This window comes from Pteropus vampyrus, unplaced genomic scaffold (genome assembly GCF_000151845.1).
Source record: "Pteropus vampyrus isolate Shadow unplaced genomic scaffold, Pvam_2.0 Scaffold44, whole genome shotgun sequence".
Lineage (NCBI taxonomy): Eukaryota > Metazoa > Chordata > Mammalia > Chiroptera > Pteropodidae > Pteropus > Pteropus vampyrus.
The window spans coordinates 4,830,921-4,853,893 of record NW_011888825.1 but is presented as its reverse complement, the minus strand read 5'-3'; the positions used below and the strand labels follow the sequence as shown (position 1 = coordinate 4,853,893).

At 44.8% G+C, this 22,973-nt stretch overlaps 1 protein-coding gene across 1 annotated transcript; it reads left to right on the top strand.

Annotated features, from left to right (window-relative positions):
• Positions 1-378: 378 nt before the first annotated feature.
• On the top strand, positions 379-22,964 carry ELAC2 (elaC ribonuclease Z 2). The gene is given in 24 exon segments (XM_011358972.2): positions 379-770; positions 1,370-1,420; positions 1,560-1,630; positions 2,660-2,724; positions 4,022-4,079; positions 4,860-4,928; positions 6,388-6,495; positions 7,478-7,536; positions 9,994-10,052; positions 10,148-10,220; positions 10,854-10,966; positions 12,125-12,220; positions 13,230-13,368; positions 13,451-13,536; positions 15,272-15,390; positions 16,566-16,662; positions 18,309-18,447; positions 18,942-18,980; positions 19,115-19,224; positions 19,916-20,015; positions 20,089-20,209; positions 20,382-20,460; positions 20,842-20,986; positions 21,616-22,964. Coding segments are annotated over 24 exon segments (2,466 nt in total). The 5' UTR covers positions 379-537; the 3' UTR covers positions 21,853-22,964.
• The last annotated feature ends 9 nt before the right edge of the window (positions 22,965-22,973 follow it).

Below are 22,973 nucleotides of genomic sequence, written 5' to 3'. Positions count from 1 at the left end.
GTGATTAACATGTATTCATACGAATTACAAGAGGAATAAAATTAGTGAAAGCTCCTACACTAGGCTCTATATAATTTAGCTCCTCACATTTGATCCTAACATAATCACCTGCAAAAGCAAATCAAAGCTCCAAGGGTATAACTTGCGTAGCAGATAGCTCACAATTTACGGTGGCGGGGGTCCAAACTCTCTGGAACACTAGAACACCCAGTTGCTTTTCCCGTTCACGTGCTCTCGGAAGTTCCGCCCCAAGTAAATGGTGGTTTCCGGAAAGAATCGCCCGGAGAAACCCGGAAGAAAGCAAGGGGCGGGGTCTTCAGGGCGCTCTAGCATTCCCCCACTCTATGGCCACCGCCAATTGACAAGTCCCGAGCGGCAAGGCTCCTCTCTATTGGACGCGCATCCTCGCGTAGGCAAGGAGCTCCGCTTGCGGCGCAATGACTGGCTGGACTTGCCATGCGGGACCGTGGGGCGGGGCGTGGGGCACGCGGACCTAGGTGACCGACTGCTTTTCGCAGCCTGGGTGGAAGCTGGCGCATGTGGGCGCTTCGTTCGTTGCTGCTGCTGCGGTCCGCGGCCGGGCGCACCATGTCGCAGGGACCCGCCCGCCGCCAGCGGCCGCCCAAGGACCCACTGCGGCACCTGCGCACCCGGGAGAAGCGCGGCCCGTCGTGGGAGCCCGGGGGCCCGAACACCGTGTACCTGCAAGTGGTGGCGGCCGGCGGCCGGGACGCGGGTGCGGCCCTCTACGTCTTCTCTGAGTACAACCGGTCAGTGAGTCGCGCCGGGGGTCCAGCCTGGCCTTCGCGGCGTCTCCTTACGGAGCCCCGCCCGGCCCTCCCTGCTGCGCTCCCAGGAGCATCGCTGCACCTCCCGGGGCTGCGGTTATCCCTACCTACTTCACACATCTGAGATTTCACTATCGCAGCCCATCTTTGTCTTTTGGTGGGTGAGAGGTCCTAGCGAACCCTTACATCCTACGTTCGTATCGTTTCTGGGACCCCTGAAGAATTTAAGAAGAGTACAGCGTTCTTTTTTCCAGCTTCACCTTTACTACTGTCTGAGCCGCACCCGCTCCCGTGCACGCCAACGTGGAGGGCTCATAGTTGGTGTGTGGGGTTGACAGGTCTGGTGATAGTGGGAAGAACCCATCTTCGTCCCAACACCAGCCTGCACAAGCATCCAATCCCGTCCCGCCTTTGCTAAAACCTCTCAAAACCTGCTATCCTAATAGAAATGCTGCCAGATACAGCATATATTGTTACGGTTTTTTATTTACCCTTAAAGTGTACAGTAAAGCCTCTAAACAGTGGAAGAGACATTACAGAATATAATCTTACAAGCATCTCGTTTAATATTCGTCCTGTAGGTATCTCTTCAACTGTGGGGAAGGAGTCCAGCGACTCATGCAGGAGCACAAGTGAGTCAACAATTTTCTTTTGGGGTGGGGATGATTATGGGGATTGAAAGCTGAGATGAGAGGTAGGAGTGTTTTTATAGCAAAAGAAAGGGTCCCTGGTCAATCTGCTTTGTCCTGCTCAAATGTTTCTCTTTCTTAGGCTGAAGGTATCTCGTTTGGACAACATATTCCTGACCCGAATGCACTGGAGTAACGTTGGGGGATTGTGTGGTGAGCATATTCTTTCTAACATCATAGGTTGGAGGGAAGTCTCTGGGGTTTTAACCTGCTTTGCCCTTTTTTTGCCCATCTTCTGAGTCCAGAGGAGCAGGAATTCTTTTTATGATAGCTCAGTCAGCTACAGCATAGAGCATCAAAAGCGGTGACTCAGAAGGGCAGAGTTTAACATGGATTCTGCCCTCAAGTGTTACCATCCACTTCATTTATTGAGTTGCTGGACTGGAGATACGTGACAGTAAACTGGAGAATGTGATGGTGATTACAGTAAATATATTTACTGTTGAGAACATCAGCAGCTACACACAGATACTCCTATTCAGATTACCGCATTATTCATGCCCACCCACCAGGCAAGTCAGGATTGTGTTGCCACCAAATTCTGTAAGCTTTGTGATGTGGATACGAAGGAGTGGAGAGTTAAACCAGTTACATTCTCTGAGCTGAGACCAGAGTGAGGCAAAGAGGTACCTAGGGTGCAAAATTTAAGGCCATCCCTTCACTTATGTGAATTTGCACTCTATGTGCCTCACAGCCCCACCTGATTTTGCACCCTAGGTACATCACTACTTCTCCCTAGTATCAGCCTTGCTCATTCTAGAGGCATTCGAGGAATATTTGCTGTCCCTTATACCAGCAGTCCTCAACATTTTTGGCACCAGGGACCGGTGCTCGTATGAGAATCTAATACCTGATGATCTGAAGTGGAGCTGAAGCAGTGATGCTAGCGCTGGGGAGTGGCTGCAAATACAGATGAAGCTTCACTCGCTTGCCAGCCGCTCACCTCCTGCTGTGAGGCCTGGTTCCTAACAGTCCACAGACTGGTACCGGTCCACGGCTTGGAGGTTGGGGACCCCTGCCTTATACCTCTAGCTAGCATCACTTCTGCCATACACATGTTCTCTGATCATTAGAAGCTGGAATGAAGACAAGTAGAAAAATAGCTGGTTTGTAAGGAGTGCTCCTCGTGGTGGCAACTACAGATCATGTGGTGAGAGATCTGATCTTATTTGTCCTTTTTAGGAATGATTCTTACTTTAAAGGAAACTGGGCTTCCAAAGTGTGTACTTTCTGGACCTCCACAACTGGTGAGTCTCTCCTGACTCAGCTTTTAAAGCTTACCCCTCCTTTTTTAAAGTTGTAATAGGAATTTTCATTTTGCAATTCAATTTTCTGTCCTCCAGAGATAACTGATAATGGAGATTAAAAAGCCTGAGCCCAAACTTTGTTAACTCTATGACCTTGAACAAGTTACTTTACCTCTTGGAGCCTCAGTTTCTTCATCTGTAAGATGGCTGTAATGTTTCATTGAGTTGTTAAAGATTAAGTGAGGTAACATATAAAGCACTAAACCAATTTATTCCAGGTTTGGCACCAACTAGGAACACAATGTTAGCTTTTATTCTTACCTATTTATTATATTTGAGACATCTTCATAATTTCAACTCTGCTTATTACACTATTGGGAAGTTGTGTGCACATTGCTAAAACTGTTGAATATTGTTTCCCAGTTCTTAAGATGAAGATAACCAATCACCAAAATACTGTTAATTCTGTTTTCAAAATAATTCCTCAAATCTATCCATTTATCTTCATCGCATTAAGGCTTTCATTATCTCCATCTACTATACCTGTCTACTGTGATAGCATCCCACATCCATTATTGCCTCCCTGTAATCCACCTGCCACACAGCAGGCAGAGGGACCTCTTTAAGGCTTAATAGCAGGAATGGCACTTATCCTAAAACTCTTCAAAGGTTCTCCATTCTGGTATAGTCCAAACATCTTAATATGGCCCACAAGTCCTACAGGCCTTGGTCCTTGCCCAAATTTGCATCTGTGTCCCAGTTACCAAGCTGGAGCTACATGGGCCAACGCTTAGTCCCACTGCCCTGCGCTGTAGCTCCTTCCCATATCAGGGTTTTCATCCATACATGAGTTCCCTCTACCTCTTCTCTTCCCTGCCTAAATCTTTCCAAACCTTCAGGGCTCAGCTGAAAGGTCATTGACTCAGGAACCATCCCTGACTCTCCAGACAAGGTGTATCCAGCTCCATGTGTTTTTCCTGTTTCTTAGCACAGTTACCACTAAGCACTTAGCACAGCTGCCACTCAGTTGTTGTTTGTGTTATCATTTCATTTTTGTCTCCTCCACTGGATTCTGCTGTTCATGAGGGCAAGGACCCCATTTCTTTCTCACTGTGGAATCCTTGACATTGAACCTATAGTAGGCACTTGGTAAATATTTGCATAAAGGAAGCTCAAAATACTTATTAAAGGTCATGTTGATACCTATCGATACTTCTTATATACTTGGATACATTGTGGTATTCTGCACTTGTGCAACCATAACTGCTCACTTCTTTCTTTTCTTTATCTTTTGTAGGAAAAATACCTAGAGGCCATCAAAATATTTTCTGGTCCATTGAAAGGAATAGACCTAGGTATGTCCCTGATTATGACTCATCTTCCATTTCTTTCTCATATATGCCCCAATCTCTCAAATTAGAATCCATAAAGACCTACCTAAATTAAACCTTAAATGCTTTATCGACATAGATGCATTTTTAAAATACTGCCTGTTAACACTTTCTATATTCCCTAAATATAGGCTGGAGATAGTTTTCAGATTTGAATTGCCTTGAATTCCTTGCAGTAGGGAGAAGGGATGTGAACAGAGGGACCTACAGATTTTGTTGCTGCCCTTTAACACTGAACCTCAGTTCTGGCCATGCTGCATGTGACCTCTTCATGGGGAAAGGCATAACTAAGGATGCTGGCAGGCTCCTGTCCTGGAGGTGATGTGCATCTCTGGCTTGTTAATGCGCTCCTATTCTGTAGAAACACCAATTTAGATATTTTTTCAAAATCAGTACCAGCTCTTACAGTTGAGATGGTAGATTCTCTGGCTCACAATGCTGTATGTTAACTTGTGCCTCTTAAATTTGAGTATCGAGTATTGTTTTTTTGTTTTTTTGTTTTTTTTACAGTCACCAGTGATCATAATGTCTTTTCATTTGGCCATAGTAAATGTTAATGGCTGATGAAAATATATTTTTCTTCTTCCCCCCAAATTTTAATTTACTCAGAAATTCTAGTTTTAGTGCTGTGTCTTAACCAAAATTCTAAGGAAATTCAGTTGCTCGTGGTCAATGATCTGGAAAGTTAACTTTCACACATCTCTGTACTAATGTAGTTGCTTTCCTGTTGTCTTTTTCACATAGCTGTGCGGCCCCACACTGCACCAGAATATAAAGATGAGACCATGACAGTTTTCCAGATCCCCATATACAGTGAGTAAGAAAACCACATTTCCTAAGAGGAGGAGGAGGATGTAGGTCCTGGGTAAAGAAAGTGTGGGTGAAAATAGAAATGCTTGAATACTGGCTTTGTGTACCCAGTTTTGTGTTCTGAGCATAATTAGGAAATTTAGCTGAGAAATTAAGATATGGATCCTGCCTTTAAGGAGCTTATAATCTTATGGGCAGATACGTTTAAGTCATATATAATGATAGGGACTAAACCTTGGAATATTACATAACAAGCACTGGCAGAAAATATATCACTCTTAGATTTGTACATTTCTTGCTTAGGGTTTATTTGCCACAGACGTAAATAAATATCCTCCTCAAAGGATCTTTTGAAATAAATTCTGATAATAGCAACTTTAAAGAAGTGCTATTAGGAGGTCAGAAGGTCACAGGAACCTTCTCAGGTCTCAGGGCCAGATGATGTAGTTTTGACCTAGAGAGAGACAGTCTGCACGTCGGGCCCTGCCATGTCAGAGTTGTCCTTGAATCTGGCTAAACACACTTGGTCAGGTTTTACTGTCTTCCAGGAGAATGCAGAGCAGTCAGGACATTCCCTGGACATTGCTAACTAGTGTGATGCTTGCCAAATGCTGAAAGGGTACAGATGAGAGCCCCCAGCAAAGGCCAGAGAAATCTAAGACCTGACAGGAGACAAGGCTCATGCTCACCCATGGATAGAAGGAGGGAGGGAGGCAAGAAGTGTGGCTCAAGCAAAGGTACAAGTGAGTGCCAGTGAGATGGCTGGTCCCATTAGAACTCCTTGCCTGGCTCACTCCTGCTCAGGTACCTTCCCTTTCCTGACCCCCACTCCATCCCCCAGCCTGATTTGTGTCCCTCCACTTCCTTTCTAGCACCCTCTTCCTCCCTCCCTAGCACGGAACAGTTCACTTTTATATTTGTGTGACAAGTGTGAACTTGCTCGGCCTGCTGGTGTTGCTTTCTCAGCACCCAGTGGGCACTAAGGGAATGAGTATGCCAGAGGAGCAAGCAGGCTTCTGTGAGACCAGCAACTGTGCATCAGCTTCCTAGAGCAGTGTTTTGTTGTTTTTTTGTTTTGTTTTGTTTTTCTTTTTACTTTGAGATTTAAGTGATTGCAACATTATACTCTTCATGCAGATGGATAACCTTCAGGCCTAGTCTCTTTATTGAGAGTGATGATGATGAATAAACTATCCTACTACCTATATGCTTTTTAGTCAACAGACTCTGTTGAGTTCCTACAATAGTTAAGGCTCTGAGCTGAGAAGAAACAAAAAGATAAATAAGATGTAAATGCAGTCCAGAGACCAAGTGGGGAGGTAACTAGTTATTTACTGCTGTAGGACATGGCATGCTGACTTAATGGGTGTTCTGACATTCCCATTAATGTGTGAACATATGGGCTCTGGCTGAGAGCTCACCTTGCATGGTGTGTAATTGGGTTGTTTCCTGTACCGACCAGGTGAACAGAGGTATGGAAAGCACCAGCCATCACAGAGTCCAGAAAGTCTCAGTCCAGAGCAGTCTTCAGACTCTAGATCCACTGAGAATGAGCAGCACCTTGCAGATGGTAATGCTGGTTAAACAGTACACTGTAAAAAGAATTCTGTTTTCTTAATCCATTGCCTCTTAATGCTCTAAATTAGAATCCTTATCATAAGAAAGCTCTGCATGTAAAACAGATACTTTTTTCTCAGCATGTTAGGACTTGGCCTGTGTGGGGAATGAGAAGGATTGTCGTAAGGTGGCAGTGTGGACTTTTAAGAGCCAGTCCATAGTCCTGCGTGGGCCCCAGACTTGTGTTCAGTTTACCCAGAGCAGAGCAGGGTCTGACAAATTGATTCATATCAAGGCTTTTGTGTTTTCCATTAATACAACATTAATGCAAATTAATTTTTCATTAATGCAGAACCATAACTGCTAAGCTGACAAAACAGTTATATCAGTGAGTGGATCTGCACCTTTTCTTTCAGAGTGACAACCTACTGGGAAACTGGATTAAAATTCCAAGAGTAGATGTATCAAAGGAATTGGACTGCTTAAGGATTCTGTTGTCCCGTGTTGGGCACATTGCTAAGTTCCTTTTTCTGCTCTGGGGTCGTGTCTGTCTGATGACCGAGAAGAGGCCAACCCTGTAAGCATCCTTTTTTTGGATGACACGGGTGAAGACAAACCCATACCTTCTCTGCAGGCCTTTTAGCTTTTCTGTTATTTCACCTATTCTTACACTTGTTTATAAACCACCTTACAACTTGGTTTTTTCTCTCTTCTCCTTTCCTAGGTAAAGTGTCATTTTTTATACATTTCACCTGCCATTCTAAAGTTTTTCTACTTGGAGTTTTGCATTTTTATTTTACTCAAATTTCAACACGAATAGGAAAAACAAAAGGTCTGCTTGAAAAAATGCCAGTGCTTTCTTCAGCCTTTGTATTGGGACAGTTATGTATGTTTAATTTTGTGTGAAGTCAAATTAGGTGTCAGATAAGCATTGATCTGTGAAGCCTATAAACCTTCACATTTACTTTCTTATAATCAGATTTGTTTTTTCTCAGGTGTTATCCAGAGAAGGGGTGGCAGGGATCCCTCCTTGGTTGTAGCTTTCGTCTGTAAGGTAAGCACCTTTCTGGTGGGCTTTAAGTGAGCACATGCGTAATGACCTTGGGTTAGCACTTGTCCAGTAATTCTCAGGTAGCAGCTTCTAAGTCACCTGTGCAAGAAACACAGATACCCTATTTCTCAATATACCACTTATACTGTTATATGCTTTCAAATTCTCTTCAGTGTTTTGTTGGTCTATCTATATATTCTTTTTTATTTGGCTCTGTTTGGGCCTTTTGAACTTCGGAAATAGTTAAAAGTTATGTTTCTGAAGATAAAGGCTGAGCTTCTAAAGTTAAAGATAATGTTTTCAGCAAAAGCTTTGTTTTCTTTCAAACAAATCGGGCTTTTATTCAGGCTCCTTCAACTCCGTTTTAGTTTATTACATTTAACGGTACTTTTAAAGTTGCTAACATCAGGACTTATTTAATATTGGCAAGCATTCACAAAGGCTTTGATCTGCAAATCCGAAATTGGTCAAATTCTATGAAAATGTTATTATAATAGGTATTTTTCAGATCTGACTAATGATCTATTTTTTATTGGACTCCACATTTTTTGTCTAATCTGTGATAAGACTACATTTTCTTTTTCTGGGCTTTGATTTTTTTTTTTTAAAGAAGCGATGTTGATTTTAAAATATATTTCTCATTTTCATCCAAATTCTAACACCAAGAAGTGAAAATACTTATGGAAGTTTAGTGGTAATGTTAATTATTAGTTGCAAGATCATTATCAATATCACTTGTTAATTTATTTGAATAATAATAGTAATTTTTATAAAAATTAAGTGCCACTGCCAATAGGCTTATTGTGTATTTCTGAGTTTTTAGGCAGCAAAATATATTTTTAAGTAGTTTACATGGTAATTGTTATGTGTATTAGATCCCATCTACCTTCCTAAATAGATTACATCGAGCATAATGAAATGTGTTCTGTGTGATAGGAGTGCATCCTTATAAACTCTAGCAATTAGCAAGAGTTTATTAGCAAGCAGCTGTTTCTGGGAGCTGAGGCTCTGACACTAAGTAGCTGCAAGCTGCTGCTGTGGCTTCTGTGTCCTGCCTGGCTGTCTGCTCCTGCTTCTGAGAGCTGCTCTCCCTAGGTCAGCCTGTAGCCCCTTTTCTCTCTTCTAATTAATTTGCTGTGCCCCTGCTAAGGGTTTGGAAGGCAATAAAGCTGAGCTAGTTCAACTTCTGGGAGATTGGAGAAAACAGGCTCTTGCACAAGGGCCTGAGGCCCTCATCCGATAGGAGAGCATGGGCTCCAGACAACTGTGTACCTGCTTGGGGCCTTGTGGGCTTGCATTCTGGTCCTCATCTGTCTTCCAAATACTTTACATTCCTTAGATGAGAACGACTCTCTCCATGGGTTGAATTCAGCTCGTAGTAGAGAGATGAGTTTTGCCTGTCTTAGGTCTGTAAGTTCCTGTTAGACATTAGAAACATTTATTTTCCATCCTCAGATCCATTTGGGTCTGTGGAGAGAATGCTCACAACAGTGCTTGTTAGTGTCACTATCTAAAGATGTCATCTAAGCTCTATCATCTTTGTGTTATGTGTGCACACTTAGGCTGTAATCCTTCCTCTACGGTAATATTTTCAAAGAAAATTCTAGAATCATAACAAGACTTGAGGATCCAGATTGGAGCCTTTGCCCTAAGAGTAATTTCTTAACTTCAGGAAGTTAAAAGAAAATGCAAATAGTTTAAATAAAGATTGAAAGAAGAAAATGAGCATCGAATACAATACCAAAAGGTTTATTAACATTTTATGCCATTTCAGTCTTTTTTCTCTTATTATGTGTGAAATATATAGATACCAAAAATGTTCAAATTTTTCAGTACAGAATGATGATAATGAGGTTTTATGCTACAATTGTTGTTTTCTCTTCTGATGTAATAAGATTATATTGAGAATTTTAAAATTATTTTTCTCCACTATAAAAACAACAGTACTGTATTGCCAAATATGTGAAAAATAGGGGAGAAAAACTGTCCAAACTTTTATTGCCCTATCACTGTCATTGCAATATTGTGTTACATAGTGATGTGCCTGGTCATTTCTCTGTTAGACGATGTCCTGGGAACATTCCTGTAGCTATTAGTTGACCAGTGCAGGATGATAAAATAGAAGAGTGTTTCTCCGCAAGGATACTTAAAGGATACTTTTTTTATTTGCTATGGAAATGGCTTATATTTTATTAAATCTATAAGGAGTTAATGTAGTGAAATAAAGGACTGTTTTTAAATCATTCAGCTTTTATTACTAAAGCATTTCAAAATAAATGACTTCTTCAGAATATAATATACTTTACCTAAAAGCAATAACCTAACCTTCATTGTAATGAATTGTAAGAAAATAACAATAATTAAAAAGTAAAACCAGAAAGATGCACTTATAAGAAAATTGATTAAAACCAAGTTTCTTCATTAGTCACTGAAATTACATTGAAGTTCTCTTCGTTGCAGCTTCACCTGAAGAAAGGAAACTTCTTGGTGCTTAAAGCAAAGGAGCTGGGCCTCCCAGTGTGAGTGTCAGGGTGCACTGCTGCTGGGGACTTGGTGGGCATACTTTTGTTCATAAAGCTCCTCATCTCACAGAAGGCTTGCCTCTTCGTTTCAGTGGGACAGCTGCCATTGCTCCCATCATTGCTGCTGTCAAGGACGGGAAAAGTGTCACTTATGAGGGAAGAGAGGTGAGATGCTCCATTTTTATGATGCTTTACTGTATACAGGGAGGGCCTGGAACATTGGACAGAGTTGCTATCTGGCTCAGACCCTATAGTTACCACTTTCGAGGGACGTGGAACAGCTTGGATTTCATCACTTGGCTAAGGGATAACATGGGGTCACTTATCTAGACTTGTCCCTGCATATCGGCGCTGGGGCTTTTCTGTAGATTGTCCCTTAGGATTGGGAGGTCGTCCTCCTAATAGGTGGATTCTTTCCCTTTTACGTGAGCATAGGCAGACCCCATTGGATGGAACTTTAGGTGCATGGCTCAAAAGAGTGCCACCGTGTTCTTTACCAGGATGTTTTCTCTGGCATCTTAAAAATTTTAGGACCAATGGCCATAGACCCAAGAGAACCGTGCATGCCATGCCTGGCTTCCTGGCCACTCCAGCTTTGAAATGCCCTCTGCTAGTCAGCTGCCTGCCTAAGTTTAAGCAGAGAGAGCAGGAAGGGTGTTAGTGGTGATCCTTATGTTGGCATTGTGCATGCTCAGTAGAGCTTATGTAATGATAGCAGTGGATTTGAAGGCTGTCAGATATGTTTGCTGAGCTGTGACTCTGCTGTGAGAGAGCATCATCACCCCAATGATTTTGCAGATTTTACCTGAAGAGATTTGTACTCCTCCGGATCCCAGTCTTGCTTTTGTCGTGGTCGAATGTCCAGATGAAGGATTCATTCAACCCATCTGTGCGAACACAACCTTCCAGAGGTGATGACAGTTTCTGAGGTGGGAGAAATGAGAGCCGACACACAGCTGACAAAGCCCAGCAGCATCGACAGGGCATCCCCTGACCGGTGGTTGCTCCTGGCATGGAGCCGGGTCTCTGGGAAAGCCACTGTGCTGATGTGAGAGGCCGAGGCCGACTCATGCCTGAGTGCCATTCTTTTTCGTCTTCTAAAGAAGTCGACCCATTTTGCAGTTCAGCTTTATCCTGAGTAGAATCTTTGACCCACACATCTGTGTTTTACTTTTGTCCCATTCTTAGTAGTTTATTCTATCCATATTTTTCTTGTTCTTAATTTTTATTTATTCTTTTTCACTTATTGTTTTATTCTGTTAAGCACAACAAATCCTTCTGGGCAGCTGTAGCTCTTTTAACATAAGAGTGTTAGACATGGTTCTCGAATTCCACTTTATTCTCTTTGGGTACTCTGGTGGCACAGGCTTTATGTTTTAATCAAATCATAGGCAGCAAAGCTATTCAAGTCACTGTGACGGTGTGAGCCGAAAGCCATGTGCATTGATATGTCACTGTCAGGTTTAAATACCCAGCCTGTGAACTCCCACATGTGTGTGTTTGGAAAAGGGTTGGGAGTAAATAAAAACAGCTACTGTATGTATTTTCCTTAAGGGAACTGGAAGGAAACACCTCAACATGTTAGTAAGTGATTGGCTCTCTAGATGGCAAAATTACAGATAATTTTAATTTTCCATCTGTCTTGGGTCCTCTGGAAGGCAGATGCCAAGGTGGGATTGGAGGTATAAGAGATTTCTTGGAGGAAATGCCTGTGAAAGATAAGAGAGAGGAAGCAGGAGAAGGCTTTGCAGGTCTGACTCCTGCAAAAGGAGGGGACAGGAGAAGCCTCGGTCTGCAGCACAGCCCTGAGGAAGGCTCAAGCAGGCCGCTGGAAGGACCCAGAGCTTGCTGAATAGAGGAATCCCAGGTCAGTGCTGGGCTCCGCCATGCTCAGGCACTTCTGAGGGTAGCCAGGAACAGCCTACCTAGCCTGGATTTAATGATTGCAGGCTCATCGCAGTCCCCAAGAAAGCTGTGCGGTGCTTCTCCCTGGCTTTCCAGCCCCATTTGTGCATGTTCTGAGTTTGTATCACTTTATGAAGCAAAGCCCCACCCTTCTGTCCACTCAGGTACCAAGGAAAGGCCGATGCCCCTGTGGCGCTGGTGGTTCACGTGGCCCCCGAGGATGTGCTTGCAGATAGTAGATACCAGCAGTGGATGGAGAGGTATGGAGCCTGACCCAGGGCACATGCATGACAAATCTCCACCCCTCCTCCCCCTCACTCTTTTAAGTGCTGCCTTCCCTTACACACCTGCCTAAGCTTCTCTGGGATTCCTGCTGTCCCTGAATTCTGTGTACATCTGTGCCACTCTTGTCGAGAAATACCACCACTAGGTGGTGCAGTGCGCGCACAAATGGCTTATGTGGGGCTCAGTTTAGTATCGACTTACACTCTCTAAGCTCAGTGTCTGAACAAACGCTGCCTTTTGTTGATGATTCTGTGTGTATCCTAAAGAAGAGACTTGGAGTTTAAAATAATGGCTTCAGTTTCTTAAACACCCAACACATGTCAGGCAGTATATTAAATAGTCTGCATTTTATTTCATTTTCTCAATCTTCACAACAACCCTGTGAGGCAGATGGTTTACCAAAATTTAGTAACTGGAAAGAGAGGTCACATTTTCCCATTGGCTTATTGGCTGAGACAGCACCAGATGGAAGGAATTGACTTGTGTAGAATTTGCAGCGCATAGTAACGTTGGGTGGCAGTTCAGCCTCCTCTTCCTGTTTCTTCCCAGGCTTCTCCCTTCATCTCTTTCTTCATCTCTCTATTAGTCCTGGCAGTCTCTTACTCCTCAGCTCTCTTTCTCCTCTGTTCCTTTAGGATTTGAGTCTTAACATACATCATTTTTTTCCTCTCTTTAGGCTTTTTTTTCACCCTGTACTCTATTTGGTTTTCAATCTGTAGCTGTAGGGTCCAAACATCGTAACTTTTCTCATATTTTCTGGTATTCTTTTCAACATAGCCAAAGGCGTTTGGGTTTGGAGGGAACGCTGGACTTTGAGACAGAAGAAGTAGGATTATGTTTGGCCATTTAGTAGCAATCTTTCTGGACAAGTCACTTATTCTCTTTGAATACTCCATCTACATTATTGCTCCTACTCTCCAGTGCTGCTCCTCAGATGGAAATGTTCCCAAAGGGATGCCGTGAACATAGTCTATTTCATCTTAGGTTTGGGCCTGACACGCAGCACCTGATCCTGAATGAGAATTGTACATCAGTTCACAACCTCCGTAGCCTCAAGATTCAAACACAGCTCAACCTCATCCACCCCAACATCTTCCCCCCACTCGCCAGTCTACACTGTAAGGTAGTGTCACAGAATGGTCCCTGTTGGCCTGGTTCCTACCCTTTTCTTTCTCTCTACAGAGTGTGTTTTTGTCTCTTTTTAGGAAGAAGACACCGCCTTCACTGTTCCCACAGTCCGTGGTGAATGCCTCCTCAAGTATCAGCTCCGTCCCCGGAGGGAATGGCAGAGGTCTGTGTGATTCTGAGCCTATGGAATGATCTGGGTCAGGGGTTGGCAAGCTTTTTTTGTGAAGGGCGTGTAGTAAATACTGAAGTCTTTGCAAGCCACGTGGCTTCTATCACAGCTACTTAGCCACCATTGTATCAGGAAAGAGCCATAGACAATAGGTAAATGAATGGGTGTGGCTGTATTCCAGTACATATTTATTTGCTAAAACAAGCTGACTCTAACATGGTTGAGGTGGAAAGACTGGGGCCAATGACTATCCTTTTCTGTAATTGTTTTCTCTGATAAAATAGCGATACAGATTCGTTGTTTTACAATGTAGAAAGTAAGTATGATGAAGAAAATCAATCACCCATAACCCCTTCATCCCAAGATGAGAGATAATGATTGTTAACATTTTGTGTTTTTTTTTTTTTTGACTTTGAATATATGGGGATGTATTAAAAAATATTTTTCTGTAGATTTGTGGCCTGACATCTCAGTGTTGTTGTATGGTACTATATCATTATATAGTCTTTCCTGTATCATTATATAGTTGTCAGTAATGAGATGTTATCGATATTCTAGATAGGGATGTTTGTTAATCTGAGACAGTTCCAAGTTTTTGCTGTTCTAAAGAAACATTAAATGTCATATATATATATAAGTCTTTGAGTGGAACTTTCTTAAACATGGGATTACTAAGTCAAAGTGTGGTACTTCTTAAGGCACTTAATAAACATAGCTTGTGGTCCCAAAAGGCTCTACCAGTTTATACTCCATCCAGTAATGTGAGAAGTGCTTGCTGCCCCACACCTTTAATTTTTAAGATCTGAATCTTGAAATTTGAAGTTTCCTGCCCTCTCTGTAGTGTCTATATTAAAATAGACCATGCTTCAGATTATTACTGGACGCTGTGTGCTGTTGTGTTGATTAGTTGGGGCTTTTTAAGAGGCTATGTGGCAGCATGACTGGGGCCCATAGGTAATGTCTAGAGGTTGAAGAGCCTGTTGTCCCTTTGTCAGCGTCTGCAGATGCTGTTCATAAAGCCGTAATTAACAAACATAGCCGATACCCTGATTCACCTTGTACTTGTAACCTGTGGAAGTAGAACTTGAGAGTTAGGCCTGGGGCTCACTTCATAAGCTCTGAGGTGATTTTTAGTGCTCAGTCAAGTTGAAGAACCACTGATCCAAAGCATGCTGCTCAGTGACATCAGGACCAGAAACATAGCCTTATCTGGGGGCTTGCTAGGAATGCAGAGTCTCAGGCTCTACCTCAGAGCCACTGAATCAGGCCCTGCAGTTTAACAAGGTTCCTAGGTGATTAGTTGTATGCATGTTAGTTTGAGAGTCACTCCTCTCTGGTGGTGCTCTTCAGCTGGGGCATTTTTCCTTCTCCCGGCCCTCCTCTGGGTCTCCAGGGAGATGCTAGGTGCTAATGGTATTTAGTGAGTGGAGGTCAGGGATGCTGCACACGACCTGCCCCCAGCCTCTCTCCAGATGTCAGTGGTGCCAAGGTTGTCAGACTCTGAGCTGGAAGATGTTTCGAGGAGGTAGAGCTGTTCAGAACTCACTCCACGACCCCCACTTAGCTGAGAAAGATTCCACAAGACATAAAAACAGAACTGCCCAATCTCTTAGTGCTTAGTCTACAGTCTTTATATGAAAGAAGTTTCTGCCAATTATCTCTGTGAATTAATTCTGGGTCTCCACATTGATGTTTGCTTTGGTCACCTGAAATGCTTTTCTCCCTACAGGGATGCGCTTATTACTTGCAACCCTGATGAATTCATAGCCGAAGCCCTGGAGCTCCCCAATTTCCAGGAGAGCGTGCAGGAATATAGGAAGACTGCTCAGGATGGCCCAGCCTCAGCAGGTGAGTGAGAGACTGCGGGCCAACTTTTCTCTCCTGGCCTCTGCCCTCCTGCATGTGTTTCCATAGCACTGAGTAGAGTGTCAGCATGATTCAGTATGACTGGATTTATTTGTGTAATCCAGTGCTTCTCGATTTTCTATTTAAAAACACTGGTGTCTGCCTCCCTCCCAGAGCAATTAAATTGGAACGCTTGGTGATGGCACCTAGGCATTTCTTACAAGACACATGCTGAGTGCAGCGGTTCTGAGAAATCCTGTGAGACACTGGAAAGAACTTTGAACTGGGACTTGGCTTACTTGGGACCTAGTCCTGGCTTTGCTAATAAGGATCCACAGAAAGTTTTGGCCACATGGCTCACCTTATTGGGCTTTCATGGCCCCATGAGGAAAAGTAGGTAGGGGGACTTCGTGACCTCTGCTCCAGTGGTTGGTTTTTCCAGTGTATTTTCAACTAATGATAGAAATAGAGAATATTGGAGTAGAAGATGGGTTTGGGGTTATACTCTGGTCAGCCTTAGGCAAGTAAAAACTTCACCTCCTCTTATCACAGCCTCTGGATATTTTGAGGAAGACCAACTATCATGGCCTTACTTCCTTTGGGTTTGTGATTGGGTTTCTGGTTTTATGTTAAAGATCCAGTAAGATCATGCTTGCAAATGTGTACAAGGAGCCTGTCAGGCTGGTGAGGCCAGGGAGGGGGCACAAGTGTCAGAATCATCAGGTCTCCCTGGATTTGAGTCCTGGCTCTCTGCCTCTTCCTTTCTCTGGAGAAATGACCCCCTGAGCCCATTTATTCCCCTAGAAAGTGGGGTGATGCAGGGTTGCGTGAGCATATACAGCAGGTGGAGGTCTGGTGATTTAAGAGCTGGATGCAAGGTGACACCAGCCCCTTGAGATAAATGCTGATTTTAAGCATAAAGAAGTTCCTTTGTAATTTAAAAAATTTAGAACCATTCTGTCAGAGGAAGTGCTGGGGAATTCACTTGCTTTCTCTCACAGACTGATAGCCATTTACCCACAAACTGCCATTGGCCCCTCTCACTAAGGCCCTTACATAAGGACATTTGCCAGGCAGGCCCACCATCCTGTCTTGGGAAGCTGGACTTTTCTCAGGAATGAATGCTGGCTCACATTTGACCCAAAGAAATGAACTCTTTTATATGTATTTTTCCATAGACAAAAAAAAACAGTATCCAGAAATCATCTTCCTGGGAACAGGGTCTGCCATCCCGATGAAGATTCGAAATGTCAGCTCCACACTTATCAACATAAGGTATTACTGCTTTCCTAGGAAACATGCATCTATCAAGGAACATGCTAATTTTCTAAACAAAGTTCTGTTCCACCCATTACGCTGATTTGAAAATGCAGTAGTCTAAAACCCTGTTAAGCTTGTCATCTTGGCCAGAGTGCCCCCGAAGTGGAGTAGTGGGTCTCAATGCATTTTATAGTCTCAATAGCTAACTTAGACTTCTGGGAATCACTGAAATTTGTCACCCATTATGTCTTTTGATAAAAATAGCCGATTCTACCGTATGCCATGCCCCTTGTTAAGAAATCATTTCACTTAATTTTCACATTAATCTTGTGAAGTAGTGACTGACTACCCATTTTATTGATGAGTAAATTGATGCTCAGAGAGGTTACTTGGCTCTACTTCCCACAGCTGGTAAGTGCCAGATCCAAGTGTGAACTGGTGTCTTAATTGCTAACTAGGTACTGCTGATATGCGAAACAGTTTCTGGGTCTGTGCATTTGTTTTGTGTTCAGCCCCTTATTAGGTGGTTTTTAGTTGATTCTCTTGGTTTTCCCTTGTGTCATTTGTCTGCAGAGATTAATCAAGGGCACTCTAAAATGTTCATGGTGTATATGTGAAGGAAGTGAGACTAAAGTACTTGGTTTTAAAATTTTGCTTTGACATCTTAGATGCTAGTGGTGGATGATAACCAAATAATGCATTAAATGTACACAACAATTATAAGATGCACCCCAATATCAGAAATATACAAATTGCGGACATATTTCTCTTATGACTGAGGAAATAGCAGTAGAGCGTCTGGGTGTGGGCTGGCTTTCCCCGGGTCTGAGACGCTCAGTGAAGAGTGCTCTGAGACCCCCTAGAGCCTTTTGCAGTTAATCTGAAGGTAGTCACTGGCTTGCCTTCCCTACTCCACTTTATCCCCCAAATGTAATGTGTCAGTGCGCTGAGGCTCCTCTCTGAAAAATAGGTGCAGTTCTCTCAGTCTCACGGCTCCTCCTGGAGAAGGAAGGCCTGCAGGAGACCTGGCCCTGTTTCCTAGAGCGGAGGTTCTGTAACGGCTGCTTCTCAGAATAGCCAGCAGAGCTTGTGGAATCAAAGCTCCCTGAGTCCTGCTTGAGACCAGCTAAATCCAAAGCTCTGACAGTTAGTTGGGAGTCTGCATGAACTCATTCCCCAGGGGGAACATCTGTGGCCTGTCCTGCACCAGCCAGCTTTGAGGACATGGGCTGAGAAAAACAGAACTGCTTGAAAAAGGAAAACATTCAATGACAGCCAGATCTCATAAGTACACAATGCCTGTCCGGTATTACCAACAGTGGGTGTTGCCATATTCAGTCGGAATAATCAAAGATTCGTAAATGTTTTAACTCTCTCATTCCACATAAGCCTTTTTTTTTTTTTTGATGCCCAGCATATGTGTAGCTCTGTATACTTTCTATATACTTTAAAGAGCTTCAGGGTTCTGTGGATAGTTCTATATAATGAAGATGGACGTTACACTTGCATTCATGTGTGTATAAGGTCCTCAGAGAAACAGCATGAGGGATTATGGAAGACATAGAAAGTACCCCTGCCACTTCCTGCTCTTCTCTCTGAAGTAACAATTCTCTGAGCTGTCAGAGCTCTTTCCTATCTGTGACGAAGGTCTTACTCTCTAGCTCTGACAAGTCCCTGCTGCTGGACTTCGGTGAAAGCACATTTGGGTAGTTGTGTCGTCACTACAGACATGATCTGGACAGGGTCCTGAGCACCCTCGCTGCTGTGTTCGTGTCCCACTTGCATGCGGACCACCACACGGTGAGTGAGGGGCGGGACAACAGAGCGCTAACCTGGAGGGCAGCTGCTGCTCTCCTTCCCTCCCATTCCCAAACTTGCCCAGAGCTTTGGCTCTCATCTCTTGCCAGGTAACAGCCTTTAACAAAACCCCAGTGTAGCAACTCTGCCCAGTAAGAATGTCTTGCTTTCATGTAGCAATAGTGGTTTTGTCTTCACCCAGTTTGTCTTGAATCTTGCCTTCTCTCACAGCCTGTTCAGAGGAATCTTCAGCCAGAGGTGGGAGACTTGGTCTCCCGGGGGCAGCTGTGTCCTGGGCCACTGCCCTCTCTTTCCTGGCCATGTTGCCTGTGACATTCAGGGTCATGGGTCAGCATGTGCCAACCCCCAACTATGGCAGTGTTAGAGAATGGTGGCCAGTAGAGGGCTAAGGAACTACTGCAAGGCGAGCATCCTAGAACCCCCAACACAGAGTTGCGTTTGGACTTGTCTAATCCTTGTCTCCTTTCACTTTCCAGGGCTTGCTCAATATCCTGCTGCAGAGAGAACGAGCTTTGGTGAGTGCAGCACTTGATTTTGGTGCCATTTTGAGTTTCCTTGGATTACACATAAACAGCTGTACCTCTTGCCACTCCACGCTGTTTTTATTGCGATGTCTGCCGTTGATTTGACATTGATTTTGTTGTTTCAGGCATCGCTGGGAAAGCCTTTTCACCCTTTGCTGGTGGTTGCCCCAACCCAGCTCAAGCCCTGGCTCCAGCAGTATCACAACCAGTGCCAGCAGGTTTTGCACCATGTCAGGTGAGCTTCCAGGCAGCCTGCCCACCAAAGCTGTAGTTCTCCCCCTCCTCCTCCACAAGCTCAAGGTTATTCTGGGGCAGTTCCTCTTCTCCCCCAGCAACATTTCTCCCGACTTGGCCCCATATGGCAGAAGTGGCGAAGAAGTGCTTTGAGTCAAGGGCAGAAGCCATCAGGCAGTTCCTCTTAGATGTTTGTTTTCTTTGATGCATTGACTCTCATCCTTCATTTCATGTCTGTTTTAGTTTCTAGACTTTTGCCAGCACTTCTCCATAAAACAGTTTCAGGGCAAAGCACTCAGGTCATGGAGAGCTCAGAGACAGTCCACTCCAGGTGGATAAGGTGGGAGTTGGCCCCATCCTCACCTCATGGGGAAAGAGTCCATCCACCTGGTGTCCATCCACAGCCCGCTTGAGAAGGGCCCGCTATGACCTTAGCCATGGGCAGCTCACCCATTAGGTTTTTCTCAGTGGTCTGGAGGTTTTGGTCTGTCTCTTTTTAATTGACTGTCCTTTCCCGTCTTAGTAACTGATTTAAATCCATCCCTCCTTCCTTTTTTTCCTCCTTCCCTTCTCCTTTCTTCCTCCCTCCCTTCTTCCCTCTCTCTATAATGATTTTGGAGCTTTCTAGCCAGAGACTTAACTTTGATTCAAGTTAAATTTTTTTATTCATTTAAATTTTTTATTTCTCACAGTATGATTCCTGCCAAATGCCTTCAGAAAGGAGCTGATGTCTCCAACCCTGCAATTGAAATGTTGATTAGTTCGCTTCTGGGAACATGTGATTTGGAAGAGGTAAAGGGGGTGGCCGCAGGCGGGGAGGGGAGGTCGGGAGCACAACTGCAGAGCCCTTCCCCTGCTCCTTCAGTTTCAGACTTGCCTGGTCCGGCATTGCAAGCATGCTTTTGGCTGTGCGCTGGTCCACGTATCTGGCTGGAAATTGGTCTACTCAGGGGACACCATGCCCTGTGAGGCTCTGGTCCAGATGGGTGAGTAGAGGCAGCCTACTCTGGTCCTGACAGCCTCTGGTTGTCGTCCTCACACGCAGACAGACCATAGGTTCAGGGGAGAGAGTTCTGGCCCAGGACCAGCTGTATGGACCTGGAGCCCAAGTGCTTCTTCAGCAGAGGACTCTTCTTGATGCCTGTGCTCACTCTCTAGGGAAAGACGCCACCCTCCTGATACATGAGGCCACTCTGGAAGATGGTCTGGAAGAAGAAGCCGTGGAAAAGACACACAGGTAGCTGAGAATGTCGAGCCATCATCACCCACTCCCTCTACCTCCCCTAGGTGACGAGCTGAGCAGCCTCGCATCAGCCCTGCTGGGAAAGACTGTGCCCTTTAGTGATGTGAGGCCAGCCTGCTTCCCATCAGAGGGCTGTGGGGGCTTCTAGCTAGGAGCAGCAGTTTGCTTCTGGGCTCTTTTGCCTTTATTTCTGTAGAGTTCTCTAGGCAAAGTTCGGGGGGTGAGGGGGAAGCACAGTTTTTGAAAGAATTGGAAATATGGTGGCATCAACTGTGATGGAACTGCCAGGGGAGGTGGGGGCTGGGGCAGGGCCTGTGTCGCTCTTCCTTGGAATCTGCCCTTTGGTGGAGGTGCAACCTGGCTTTGATTTTGCAGCACCACCTCCCAGGCAATTGGCGTGGGGATGCGGATGAATGCAGAGTTCATCATGCTGAACCACTTCAGCCAGCGCTATGCCAAGATCCCGCTCTTCAGTCCCGACTTCAACGAGAAAGTTGGAATTGCCTTTGACCACATGAAGGTGTGTGTATGGTGTGGGCTGTGTGGGGTGGGGCCAAGGCAGAGATAGCGCTGCATCCACACGAAAGAGTCTAGCTCAGGGCCATGGTGAGAGGATATCTGTCTATCACCTTGTCACAACCAGCACTGGGTTTGAAGGGGAGCCCACATTCTGCAAGGCCCTCTAGACAGACGTCAGCATCAGGTCACTGGAAAATTAGAGACCCTCTCTGAGGCTCAGTCTAGTCCCACTGTCACATCATTTGAGCCTCATGACAGCCTGGAGACAGGGTTGTCCTCTCATGAGTGGCAAAGTGTGCCTTGCCCCTCTGCCTTCCAGAATAAAGGGCAGGGCATGGGCTGGGGTTTATTTATAAGGAGCTTGCTTTTCAGAGTCTAGAAGCTTTGCCTTTCTGAGGCCTTTTCAGCTTTCCTGCCCTTAGCTGTGGGGAGTGTGCGCCCCTTTCTTTAGAGTTCCCTACCTCTCCATGGCCTTTTTTCTTTTCTTTCTTTATTTATTTATTTTTTTTTGCTTTTTCCAGCTATGGCCTGTTAACTCTATGGGTTTGTAAAGCACATGCTTTCCTTCAGCTCCTGCCCCCAACCCAGCCCCCTCTGAGGTGTGTCTTCATCCTCTGTCTTGCCTTCTAGGTCTGCTTCAATGACTTCCCCACAGTGCCCAAGCTGACTGCCCCACTGAAAGCCCTGTTTGCTGGCGACATCGAGGAGATGGAGGAGCGCAGGGAGAAGAGAGAGCTGCGGCTGGTGCGGGCGGCCCTCCTCTCCAGCGGACAGGCGGGCGGCCCTGAGGACAGTGAGCCCCAGAAGAAACGGACCCATGCAGAGGATCCTCAGAGCCCACAGAGCAAGAAGGTCAGGGCAAAGTGAAAGTCCAGGAATGACCCTGAACTCAGAAGGCTCACGTCCTCCACCCCACGCACGGGCATCGTGTGCGCACCCTTTGCCTGGCGGGAGCCAGAGGGCACCATTCAGTGGGGAAGCGCTCAGGCGGGGCCTTGGCTTGGGCTCCCAGATAAAGACTGGCCTGCTAGACGCCTCCTACAAATGGTGCCTGGCAAAGCCGCAGACAGGAGGCTGCTGAAAGAAACAAAGTAGGAACAACTGGATTTTAGTGTCAGTTGATTTTTAAAGAAGTTACATGGTAAAATGGTGCACCCATGCCTGCTCCAGCCAAGTTATTCCCTCTGCATGCCAGAGACAAGCCATGTCACAGGAAACACTGGTTGTGGATGTGAAGTCTAAATAGCCAAGACTCAAAGAATAGTATTTCCAAAGACACAGAACACAATAAAGATTCCATTTGGAACTTGTGCTTCGCTTCATCCTGGTGCCACCTCCAAGCAAGAGTCTGTCTCCCTGTGCAGTGTCACACTGCTGCCAGATACCCAATGTGCCTCGGAAGCCAGCTCTGATGGCAGCAAAGACCTTTGGAGCCTATCCCCATGGAGTCACCATCCCTCAGTAGCCTAGTTTTTTGGCAGAAGCCAAGTTGTGCTGGCCGACAACAGCAGCCTGGTTTCATGTACTCGTAGAGCTGGCTGAGCCCATGTGGTGGCTCAGGAAAATGCACCCTTCCTGTTATTCTGGGGACAACAGATTTGTTACTTGGCAGTAATGAGAACAAGACTCACTCACTGTGCCCTTTGGAGTATTGGGAAGTAGCATGTTGAGTTGGCTTCCTTGCCCTCCTTATGAGATTTAACAACGCTGAGGTTAGTGCTTGAAAATTGAGAGAAGTTTTAAAGATAAATCTAGTATTTATTTGTATATTCTTTCTACACAAGAGTATATAGAAATACTTTAAAAACTCAGCTGATGAGACATAGACTGAGGACTTGGCCTTGCCTAGCAGTGCCCTCAGGCTTCCTCCTGAGGCAGCACCTGACATTGAGACCTGTGTCCCCACAAGTTTCTTATTAAAACAAGACAATAGGCCACACTCAGGGATAATAAATCTATTTTAATAAGATTACTTTTGACAACTATTT